This window comes from Cygnus olor, chromosome 5 (assembly GCF_009769625.2).
Source record: "Cygnus olor isolate bCygOlo1 chromosome 5, bCygOlo1.pri.v2, whole genome shotgun sequence".
Classification (NCBI taxonomy): domain Eukaryota; kingdom Metazoa; phylum Chordata; class Aves; order Anseriformes; family Anatidae; genus Cygnus; species Cygnus olor.
This window is the reverse complement of record NC_049173.1, coordinates 39,563,420-39,575,470: the sequence shown is the minus strand read 5'-3', so window position 1 is coordinate 39,575,470 and position 12,051 is coordinate 39,563,420. Positions and strand designations below refer to the sequence as shown.

Here is a 12,051-nt window from a genome sequence, read left to right as displayed (position 1 = left end):
AGTTTTTAAGATTTTGATCCACATCTAAACCCACCATAAGAGTAAGTCTATTATTTATAAACAAATAGCACCCTGATCTCCTACATTATCATCCAGCAGAGAGGGAGAGAACTGACTCAGCAAGCACTGGGTCTTGGCAGGATTTGAAAGCAGCACAGCTATTACTAAAATAAAAAGAATTACAGCATGCTTACAATAGTGTACAAACATATAAAGTGGTGTCCAGCATTCACTGGCCCACAGAAATCTGAGATGCTAACATGCCACCACCACTGTGCTTTCTTATCCCTGTTGTACAGGTCAAAAAATAACAACCTCCCGTAGCTTCAAAAACAGGCTCAGGATCCACTAAATTAAAACATCGAAAAGACAAATTTTGAAGATGAATATTGGTTTCAAATGAATGCAAATTACTAAGGAATATTACTGCCAAAACATTATGCAATTTCACGCCAATTTCTAGGTAGGTATTTCCAAGTTTTTTAATGAAGTTTGGTGTTACTGACACTCTTATGATGCTTTCCTAAACCCATTCACCTATAATTTTACTCGCATTTTACTGCTCTGTCTATAGCAGGCTCAACAAATCCAAATCCAGTTATTTTAATGCAATTTGTAGATTTTGTTTTAAAGCTTTTCATAATTGAAGATATTAAAAAAATAATCTCAGACAACTAAAGGTCCAGTAATCACAAAATACTTCAATATCTAGCTTAGCAGCAATAGTTTTATAAACAAATAAGGTAGAAATAAATTAAAATTTATATTTTAATAACTTTTAATTATGATTCTAAATGATATTTTTTCAGGATATAATACCAGGTTATCTCAATTCTGATTATACAATGCTAGAAGAATCCTAATCTAGTAAGAAAATTCCTCCGAAATGCCAAACCAACACCAACACTGGGGAAATGCAGCATAATCTTTCACAAATTCTATCCTGGAAAGCAAAAGGGCTGAAATTGCCCTACAAAACCCCACATATTACAAAATTTCAGTGTCCTCCACCTCCCTACTCCAGGGAATTTCAAGGCCCATTTGAAAAAAAAAAAAAAAACAAAGATTTTTCATAGAAGGCTCTGGGTTCCCAGCACACAGTCAGAAAAGTGATGGGATAAACCACTCACACTACAAGTATTTACCTGGCTCTCCAGGTATGAAATTTACACATCACCACTTGAAAAGCTCAGACCCCCTGCAGCTGAAAACCAGCAGGGTTCCCTCTCACACATATCGCTTACTCTGGGTCAGGCTCCCTCTCGCTGAGCTGGTGTACTTGTCTAAAACAAGTGACCTCGCTGAACAGAGCAAGAAATAAAACGGGGCAATTTCCTGCCAGTTAAGGGCTGGATCCGTTCAGAAACACAGCCTAGCTTATATCAAAAATACTACAAGAGAACTCACGTTACCACACAGACGGAAAAATAGAGAGCAAGAAGGACCTCCATTTCGTAAGGGGTGAACATTCAGGCTGGCTCAGACTAACACTAGGCATCACCAGCTGCAGGTTGCCACAGCTGTCGACACTGTGGCTAGATCACTGGGAGCACGTCAGTAAATGCAAGGTCTGTGACAAGTGTGCTACAAAAGCATATGGTGCTTAATGCCAAAAGACTCCAGCGTAGGAAAAGCATGATGCTTAAATGTTGATTAGTGGAGCTCTGGGAAACCCTTAGATCTTGCTTCACTTTTAAACGCGCAGCCCATGCAAACAAATGAAGTCACTGCGCTAGGCTAAAATGAAGAGCATATCAAAGTCAGTAACACGGTGATCAGGCAAAACATATTGTAAATTGCCCCAAAAGAAAATCTTTGAACTGCTTCCTAAAATACTTCAAACGATAATCCAGATGAAAAAGCATACATATAATATTTGATTCCCTTACTGAGTAAATCTTTTAAATTATGAAATGTGTCATGCTGAGACAATTACAGCACTACTGGAGAGAACATAGATATAGATGTGTTTTAACTTAGAAACAGACCAACAACTCAAAATCAACTTGGGATGTTTTTTTCAGCTAATACTGGTACTAAACTTCTACCCTATGCCTCTGTGGCTCATGAGGGAGCACTACTGTTTCATATCCGGAATCCAAACCTGTCTGCACACATCAGTATGAAATCAGAAATCTGTATTGCAAACAAGTGAAATTGCCAACCAGTGCTCTAGGTAACAGTACCAATCCAGCTGCATTTTTCTCCTTAAAATGAGTGCTAAAATGTATCTGAATGCAGTGGCCAAATATTTTGCAATTTTTGAAACCCATCAGCAACCATGGGTGTTCTAATACAGATAAAACATTGGCTGGGTTCAACTGAAGCCACGGCATCATAAAAGTCACAGTGAATCTCATCAACCTGATCCTGAAAATGGGGTAGCAGCTGGCCTGTCTACATTAGGACTCCAGTGCTGCCAACACCAATCAGCATTAGGTTGGGATTGCAATCTTTTTGCCATTCCACGGCCAATCACGACTTCTTGTTTCACCAATGCTAAAGAAAGCAAGACAATCTGAATGTCATACTGTCAAAGCACTTATCCCCAAATTAGAATATTCTATTATAAATTATTTTTTAAAGGTATAGTGTTGATCTCATAGTATGGTGGGTTGCATAGAGCATTTTAACATCTCCAGAGCAAACTGACAGTGTAGTTATGGTACAAGTAGGCACGTTTGTGTTACCTTTAACCTGTTAAAAATTTTATATTTAGCCAAAGCATAGGCTTCAAGTGGGATCAGTGACGACGTGTTCGGGTGAATCAGATACCCACTCTGCAGGCTGAGCACGTCCCCGTGTTTTCATTGCCAGTACCACTGGCTGGACAAGACGCGCTCATTTCAACTTAATCAACTGCGTCAAAAACGCTCATCAATTCATCATCTCTATTTGCAAACAGCGCTGCATTTCCCAAACGAGGCTCGTGCTTCACTGTACAAGCGGGTTTGGCCCGAAGCCCCATCCCGGCTCCCGCCCCAGCACGCACATTGCAGCCACGCCACGGCGCTGCGAGAGGCCGCGGAACCCGCCCGGCCGCACCGACGGGAGGCCGGCCCCGCCTCCCCCCTCTCCCGTGCCGCGGAGGGCGGGCTCTGCTCTTCTTCCTCCTCCTCCTCCTCCTCCTTACCCGCCGGTAGTGATGGTGGGCGGCAGGCGGCGGCGCTGTCCCGCGGCCCCGGGGCTCTCGCCTGCCCCGGCCCCCGCCTCCTCGGTGCCCGTGAGCGCCGCCTCTTCCCCGGCCCCGGCTCCTCCTCGGCCGTGGCCGTCTCCGCCGCTGCCTTCAGCCGCCGGCTCGGCCGCCCGCTCCGCGCCGGCCGGCCGCCTCCGACCGTGCCGCCCGCCTTCCCTGCGGGGCCGGCTGCCGCCCCGCTCCGGCTGCATGGCCGGGCCGTACCGCAGCGTACCGCAGCGCACCGCCTGTGGCCGGGCCGGCCTGTGCCGCGCCGGTCCCCGCCTACTCCCGGAAAGAGGCCGGTGGCGGAGGCCGGCAGAGGGAAATGGCGGCGCCGCGCGGCGGCGGCACCGGCAGCAGGGCCGGCTCGCGTGAGGCCGCGCGGGCACCGCGCCGCCGAGGCCCGGTTACCTCTGACCGGCCTGCAGGCCCGTCACAAATCTCAAGTTTTCCACACATGCTTAAGACAAACAACAATGTATTCCGTGTTTAGAAAATAGACATCTTGGTGAAAGCCGAGTAAAGTTAGTGTTCTGTATTACGTGAGGCAAAAAAAGTAACCCAGCCCAGGCTGACAGCTGGTTGTATGCAAGCATGTGTGACAGAAAGCCTGGGAAGTGATCCTGCACACTCCCAAAGTGTGGAGGACACAGACGACGGACAGGGGAACAGCTTTGTCCCTTACAGTTAGGCTAGTTTGTACGGCTGTGTCTGAGCTACAGGGCCCATCTTGGGCCCGGGGAGGTTCCTCAGTTCACCTCCATCACGCTTGCTCCACTGGTTTTGGCTGCACATGCTGTCACTTGACAGTACACATTAAAATATCAATCTGTTTTGCAGAGTTTTTAAACCCGGTAATCCTTACAGCAGAAATGCTGCCAGAACTCCCACACTGTGAAATCATGGGCTCTAGTGTCTCTGCACTACCACTGCCCATGGTAAGGGCTGCTTCTGGGGCACAATGCTCAGCAAACCAGTAAAATTAGCATGACTCCAGTGCCACACGCAAGCAAATAAATCAAGTAATGGGAAGCTGCACAAGCAAGCACATTGCACAGACATCCAAATGATTCCATGTGCAGCCAGCACAGGCCTGGCAGACCTAGCGCTGAGCTAGAGCTAATAAACCCTATCGAACCCAAGCTGTGCTTGCATCTGTGGCACAATTTATCTGTGACATGAACAATCTGCCTGCAGATAACTGTAAGCTGACTATATGCACAAATTTAACAACTCACAGTAATTAGTACTTACAGCTAGTTTGAAAAAAAATATCCGTAATATTTGGCAACAAATAGCAAATATCATTACAACTCATAAGTGTGAGGTTCATGCATCAATAATTATGAGACAGATAGCAAAGTCATGATATTGTACATGTGCATGTTGATTTTGTAAATTAATTTTGATCTCCCTATTATTATCATCTATTGTGATAGACAATTAACCTAAATTATGTTACCATAGCACACATAAGTCCCACTCACAGACACTATTGCCTTGAATGATACACAAATAGAGAACAAAAGGTAACACCACAAAGTGTTAGCACGGAAGTACGAGACAAAAGATGATGCGGCATGAGGAGATGAGAGTGGTCAAAATGCCAAGAAGAGATCTTTGCATGCTAGCAGCTTAGCTATTGTCAATTTTTATAGGCATCATAGTAAAACAATCCATTAGGGAGGGAACATGATGATAATGAGAGTGCTTTACCTGGTGATAATGACTAAGTTTTTGTCATTGATTATAGAGAGCTCATACCAAGCATGAAGAACAACACCAGAGAAAGCAAAATGTATCTGAGAGAAATAATAGGTGAACATGAAGGTTTGTATTACTTGTACCCTGTTGCAGTAAGAGTGGCACTTAGAAAGAAAATAAGTAGGGAAGGGAATGTAAAAAGCCTTCAAAAAAAAAAAATCTTCACATAACACAAGAGAGAACCACTGTAAATGAGAACCACTGAGATGAGTTGTTAGCAGCTCCCCCAAATGTTTTATTTTGGGCTCCCTTTGTGATGCACTTAACCTTCACAATACACCTCTGACTTCCATTTATACATGAATTACAATTTCTATACCATATTATCTGTTGCCCCTACCAAAAGTCATTTCAAACCAAGAACAATCATGTTGGGGCAACACCAATTTCTACTCCTTTTGCTCTGTGGTCTGCAGTCCATATGGGATAGCTTCAGCAGTCTTTCCTCCTAATTCCTAGTTTTAGACAGGGCAAGAGACCTAAGAGGGGAGCATCCTTGCTACCTATGACAAAAGACAAAGCATCACAATTTCTATTCTCTATTATTTTGAGAAAGATGGCATCATTAGCAAAAAAAAAAAAGGGGGGGGGGGGGAGGCAGAAGTTCAAATAATCTCCTATAATCATACTAACCGACTGCTCAACCCCAGGTGTTAGGCAAATGTAGAAGGCAGCCAATTAGAGGTTTATCCGTGTGCCTGTTTGACATTCATAGCTCACGTTTTTTTAAGACTGTCTCAAGCCTTTCGTGAAGTCTTGCAACTTGCAAAAAAAGCCTGGTAGAGCATTGGTAGTGTTTCAGTTATGTTAGCTGTTGGGGCATGGAGCACATCCCCCTTCTAGGAGCTCTGGTGACTAAGTTCAAGCTTAGCTGGCTGAGTCCAAGGTCATCTCCTTCATTGGTATGAGCTGTTATGAAGAAGGTGAGAAGTGAGGGCCTCCCTCTCCTTTTTTCTAGTAGACATCTGTCGATTACAGAACCAGGATGAAAATTCTTTCCTCACTTGGGGCTCGTTAGGACTGCAGTGGCACTTCAGCTATTCTTGGCTGCTAGACTGGCACTTGATGCCACAGGAGCCAAGCATACAGATGGTCAACATGCATATATTATGATTTGCTAGGCTGCAAGGCCTACACATGAACTAGAATCCCATTGAGCTAGTCTCGATATTCCATGCATAAACAGAATACACTTGTATGAACATCTAAATATAAGACAGGAGATGACAAAGAGACAGATACAGATGGAGGAGCACCATTTTGGTTAGTATGATAGCCAGTGGTACCAGTATACCAGCCAGCTTACCAGTATTGAATTTCATCGCAAAAAAAGATAATCATTATGGAGTGTTTGAGGAAGAAATACGGTATACATTTGTGGATACTTAGGAGATACTGAATAACAAAAGTGAAGCGGAAAATATAAAATAATAATAAAATAAAATAAAATAAAATAAAATAAAAGGACAATGAAAGAAAATTAGATGCTTTTCTGAAAATTCAACAAGTAGCTATAAAATATTGATATATTCAGCTGATATTGATATATTCAGCAGCCAGCTACTTGGTACAAAAATAGATGATGACAAGTGGGAAAAGGACAGGCTGTGAAAGCTTGCAGTTAATGCAAGACACTTGCCAAGACTGAATAAAACAATGTTTTGAGAGTTAGGATGAAAGATGAAAAAACAGAGTAGGGGTATGGATGGATAGAAAGAACCACAAAATAGAGATCTTGTACAGAGAAAATCCTGAAGACTTAGAGTTGGACTTTAATAAGTGACCTATGTGATAGTTTTAGCTGAACCTATACCTGCTGTGAAAAAAGGGGATCTTACCCGATTTTTACTGGCTAGATGCCCAATAAACAAACTACTAATATTTTATCTTCCATTTCTGACTTTAAAATCTAACAACTATATGATTATTCCAAAATTATACAGCCTAACAAGATTAAACATCAAACAAGTGATCATCATCTGATATGATAGAATGACTTAAAAAACATCAGAGGTCTGTGAAAGAACCAAATTGCCTAATTCAGGCATGCATTTACAGGAACGAGAAAAAAGCAGTGAAGAATTACACCATATTAGAGAGACTGTATGGACATCAGAGATATATTCATTAATAGAGTGACAGTGATTCCATTTCCTCTTTCTGCTACATATGCAATCTACAGCATTAATTTTTTTTTGTTGCATTGTTTGTCACTGTGGTCATCCATTGATGATTCCTCTTCAGTTTACTCCTTTCTATCCTCAACCCTATCATTCACTCACCTGTCTACCCAAACTGCACTTCCACACCTCACCAGTCTCCTCTGTCCCAAGATCTTCCAATTAAGAAAAGTCCTTTCTGCCTCACTTATTTTTCCAAAAACATATTTTTGGCCTTGCCAACTTGCTTAACTCAAAAATTCCCCATCCATTGCCCCAAGCACTTCTAACACCTGATTGTTTCCCCATGCCGCTATGCCAGCATGGTTCCTTTCTCCCCATGCATCCTCAGTTCCCTCTTTTTACCTTTCTATTGATGGTTTCAAAACAATGACTTCCCTAATTTTTCCAAAGACAATTTCTGAAATCTTGACGTGTCTTCTACAAAGTACTGTAAGGAACAACACTGTCACTCACTGTCTCATTACACTGCAAAGCTTTAAATGTCTGTCTCTAAGAATATGTAGAGTGTCTCCTAAGGTATTCTAAACGTAAGAGCTGGCATGATTGAACATCTTATGAAACAATAATTGTTTTGATTGCATTTAGAAATGTCGTAAGATGCTAGAGTACATTGTCCTCGAATATACATTTGTGTGTTTTACTTATGTTCACAACTGTAGAAACAATCACAGTGCAGAAAGAATACACAAATAATTTGATAGACTGCTTTACAAGTGTTTCATGGTAACTTTAATGGAAGTCTATGCTATTTAATGAGCTGCTTTCTTTTTCACTTTTTTTTTTTGATCTTTACAGCTGTCTCCAAAAGAATATTTTCAAGTGCAGAAAGCAATATGCAACAGTCAAGATCCTCATGACAATAGACCAAGAACAAGAATGGAAGTAAATTTATTCAGCAATTCTACTGTTATAAACAGTTCATCCATCAACCATAAACAGTTAGAAGGGCATAGCCTCTGGGAAGTTATTACTATTGCCACTGTAACTGCAATTGTAAGCTTAATAACCATAGTGGGAAACATTCTTGTAATGATATCCTTCAAGGTTAACAGTCAGCTCAAAACCGTTAACAATTATTACTTGCTCAGCCTTGCCTGTGCAGACCTCATCATTGGAATATTTTCTATGAACCTCTATACATCTTATATACTCATAGGCCATTGGTCTCTTGGAAGTCTGGCATGTGATCTGTGGCTAGCGCTGGATTATGTAGCTAGCAATGCCTCAGTAATGAACCTTCTAGTCATCAGCTTTGACAGATATTTTTCCATCACAAGGCCTTTAACATACAGGGCTAAACGCACACCCAAAAGAGCTGGCATCATGATTGGTCTAGCTTGGCTAATTTCCTTCATATTGTGGGCACCTGTTATCTTGTGCTGGCAGTATTTTGTTGGTGAACGAACAGTACCACCCGAGGAATGCCAGATACAGTTTTTATATGAGCCCATTATCACCTTTGGTACTGCAATTGCTGCTTTTTATATTCCAGTGTCAGTGATGACCATTTTGTATTGCCGCATCTATAAAGAGACGGAGAAACGTACCAAGGACCTTGCTGAACTTCAGGGTTCTGAATCTGTGGCAGAGTTTGAGATGATAAAGCCTCAGAAAACTCTTCTGAAGTCTTGTTTCAGTTGCAAGCAACAAAATTTAGTCAAAAGAGAGAGATGTCAGGCTTCCTGGTCTTCATCTAGTCGAAGTACATCAGCTACAGTGAAAGCATCTCAGGCAGCGAGTACTTGCAACGACTGGTCTAAGGCTGACCAGTTAACCACCTGCAGCAGCTATGCATCTTCAGAAGAAGAGGATAAACTTGCCACTGATTCAGTTTTCCAAGTAGCTTACAAAAGTCCATCTAAAGATAACGAAGAAGAGTTTAATGAAAGGGAGAGTAAGGATGTTGTAGTCAAAGACCAACCTGAAGAAAATGATTTTGAGACCCAGAAATATTTTTTATCACCTGCCAAAGGCCAAAAAAATAAAAAATGTGTGGCCTATAAATTCCGCTTGGTGGTTAAGGCTGATGGCACTCAGGAAGCCAACAATGGTTGCCGTAAAGTAAAAATAACTCCTTGTTCTGCTGCTCTATCAAAGGATCCGTCCATCAAAAGCATGGATCCAAATATAAATAACCAAATCACCAAAAGGAAAAGGATGGTTCTTATAAAGGAACGCAAAGCAGCACAGACTTTAAGTGCCATTCTTTTGGCTTTTATCATCACGTGGACTCCCTACAATATAATGGTTTTGATCTCCACATTCTGCTCTGACTGCATTCCCCTGACACTGTGGCACCTCGGATATTGGCTATGCTATGTGAACAGCACTGTTAACCCCATTTGTTATGCTCTCTGTAACAAAACTTTCAGGAAAACTTTTAAGATGCTGCTTTTCTGCCAGTGGAAAAAGAAAAAAGTGGAAGAGAAACTATACTGGCAGGGCAATACCAGACTGCCGTAACTGCTCTTATATAAGCGATAAAGGGAAAAATAGATACTGACATAGCCTAATAAATGGGCTGTAATTCTGTCTTGTCAAAGCTATTCCTTATATGTCTAGGGGTTAAAAAACAGTCAGCAAAAAAGTGATGTTGTGCATTAAAATAGTGTGCTTGGGATAAAGAAGTCAGTGGCTGCTGTAAACAGCACAGGGTATTTGTGATTATGTGGTAGATCTGCATTACAAATATTATGTTTGGGTCTTCTGTTCGTTCAGCCTGAGAAAGTGTATGTATCTTATAAACAAATAGATATTAGAGTGTGATTGCTATCGAGTCATCGGGTCAGGTCATCCAGCAAATCTCCCTGTAGCACAGAACTGTTTCTTCTTATAGTTCCTTTGTTCCTTTCTAGTGTATTGTCTATTTATTTTTCAATGGAGCAAGCAATGGAGCATGTACTAATTCTAAAATTTCCACCATAAGGATGACTTTTCGGGGGACAGAGGAAGGGCTCAGAGGGGAGGAAATAGATAATGTATATTATATATAAAGAATCCTGTCCCCATCTCAGTTCCATCATGCAAGTCAATGTCATATAAAAAATGGTGATAGCTAGCAAATACCCAAATTTGTATTTCTCCGTTTCCCAATGCCTCAGAAGGAAATTCTGAAAATATATGTGATCGTGACGATAGTACAAATGAGAACTGACTATAAATCATGATGGACACAGTCTATCTACTTTACAGTGTAGAACGTAGAGAATATCCTTTTTGAAATCTCTGTTGCACTCCCCCTTGCCTACAAAGTTTCCCTTAATGATGGAATAATGCAGAACACAAGTAAAATGTATATTGAAGCCCTGCACATTCTCCTGTGTATTATGAAATTATTGAAAACAGTGACAGAATTGGTATTTCTGAAAGAAGGAAGATTTTTAAAGTACTTTTTGATTATTTACGTAAATCTATTAAAGACACTTTGCACTTTAATAGCACTTTTATCTCTAAATAGCTTTATAAATACTAATCAGCATTAGGTGTTTGAAAACATAAGTTTTCTCCAGTCAATATCTTCCAGTATAACAGAACCATGTCTGTCACGTGTGCCAGTACTGGGGCTTGGAGACAGCCTCTCTTAGGGCTGCAGCTTCTGGGACTGGTGTGTACTGGCCTGACAGCAATGAGCTGAGAACCTGTCCACTATTTGAGGTTTGCCAGGGCTTTGGATGTAGATAGGCACTCATGTGCCTGTCTGATATCTGTGTTAGATTGGCAGTCCTGCGACATTGACTGAATAAGTGCAAAAGTGAAGGGTGCTTTTAACACAAAGTCACTGGAATGGAACTGATAACCTGGCTCATGGTGGTGGAAACAAACATGAAGCCTCAGATAAGGCCATGTGAAAGCAAAGTTAATGGTGACAGGATTCACAGAAAGTGAAGTCTTAAAGTAAACAAGTGTTTATGAATAAGTGAGAAAGAACTCCATGTACCTCACTGAGTCCATGTCACAAGGTTTAGATGCAGCTTTAGCCTTTCTGTCAAAATTCAGGGTGAGATGCTCTGGAGTATAAGTTTGGGCCAATCTTCTTATTTTATCTACTATACTTGTTGGTGGGACATTGTGGTGGTGTTGTGACCCAGCTGCACATTTCAGGGATTGTGTTAGTCATCCTGAACGTACAGTTATGCTCAGTGAAATCATTCATATAATTTATTAAATTATTGTACCATCAACATGTTTCCCTACAGATATATAATTCCTTCATGTCAGCAAACACAGTACAAGTAATTAATATTTTTTATCCCCAATCTCCAGAGGGGAAAATTGTGTCAGTGAAAGATTAGCCGTGTAGTAATGTAAAAATATGTTCTCTAAATTCACGATTGACTTTGTAACACACCATACTGTGCCTATTATTTTTTTGTGCATCAGCATATGATTGCTTATTAAAGGAAAGCATGGGTCTTTGTGAAGAACCTTTCATCAATTTTTTCTGTCACTATCCAGAGTTTTTCCTGTGTACAGTAACTATGTACAAGTCAGTTGTTATAGTGGGTAATTTTATATTACATTGGATCAGACATTCAGTAAACTGTGTTTGATTTTTAGCAAATGAATGTGTCCCTCTGCGGCACAAGCTGTAGTTTAAGGCAAAATTTATGAGGTAGTAACAGTTCCTGCTAGCTGCGGTGTTGTTTCTAAAGTAAAGCATTGGCTTCTACATCTGAAATTAAATGAAATATTTTTTTGTCGGTTTTGGCTTCTGCTGAACTAGAGTGTTCTGTAAATGTTTATGGACTCTGTGCTCAGTAAATGTATTAGAATAGATGGTGATGGATGCAACAATGTTGCTTCGGTGTAATTGTGAAATGTGTGCTCAAACTATGCTGCTAGCACTTCACAGTGTGAGACGTTACATTGCCAAATCCGGGTATATTGTAAATACCTTGAATTATATAAGAGGTGTTTGTTGCTTTA

The 12,051-nt window shown here is 41.1% G+C and overlaps 2 protein-coding genes across 2 annotated transcripts in view; one reads left to right on the top strand and one right to left on the bottom strand.

Annotated features, from left to right (window-relative positions):
• Window positions 1-3,468, bottom strand: part of AVEN (apoptosis and caspase activation inhibitor) — a 96,694-nt gene extending 93,226 nt beyond the window's left edge. Inside the window, 2 exon segments of the mRNA XM_040558360.1 lie at window positions 3,134-3,249; window positions 3,252-3,468. Of these exon segments, the coding sequence (XP_040414294.1) occupies window positions 3,134-3,249; window positions 3,252-3,387 (252 nt within the window). The 5' untranslated portion in view covers window positions 3,388-3,468.
• A 4,148-nt stretch (window positions 3,469-7,616) lies between these two features.
• Window positions 7,617-12,051, top strand: CHRM5 (cholinergic receptor muscarinic 5). The gene has a single exon (XM_040559834.1). The coding sequence runs from the start codon at window positions 8,002-8,004 to the stop codon at window positions 9,586-9,588; it is 1,587 nt and encodes a 528-aa protein (XP_040415768.1). The 5' UTR covers window positions 7,617-8,001; the 3' UTR covers window positions 9,589-12,051.

Excerpts from the sequence above, each read along its gene's own strand:
- CHRM5 (XM_040559834.1), top strand. The coding sequence starts at position 8,002 with ATGGAAGTAAATTTATTCAGCAATTCTACTGTTATAAACAGTTCATCC.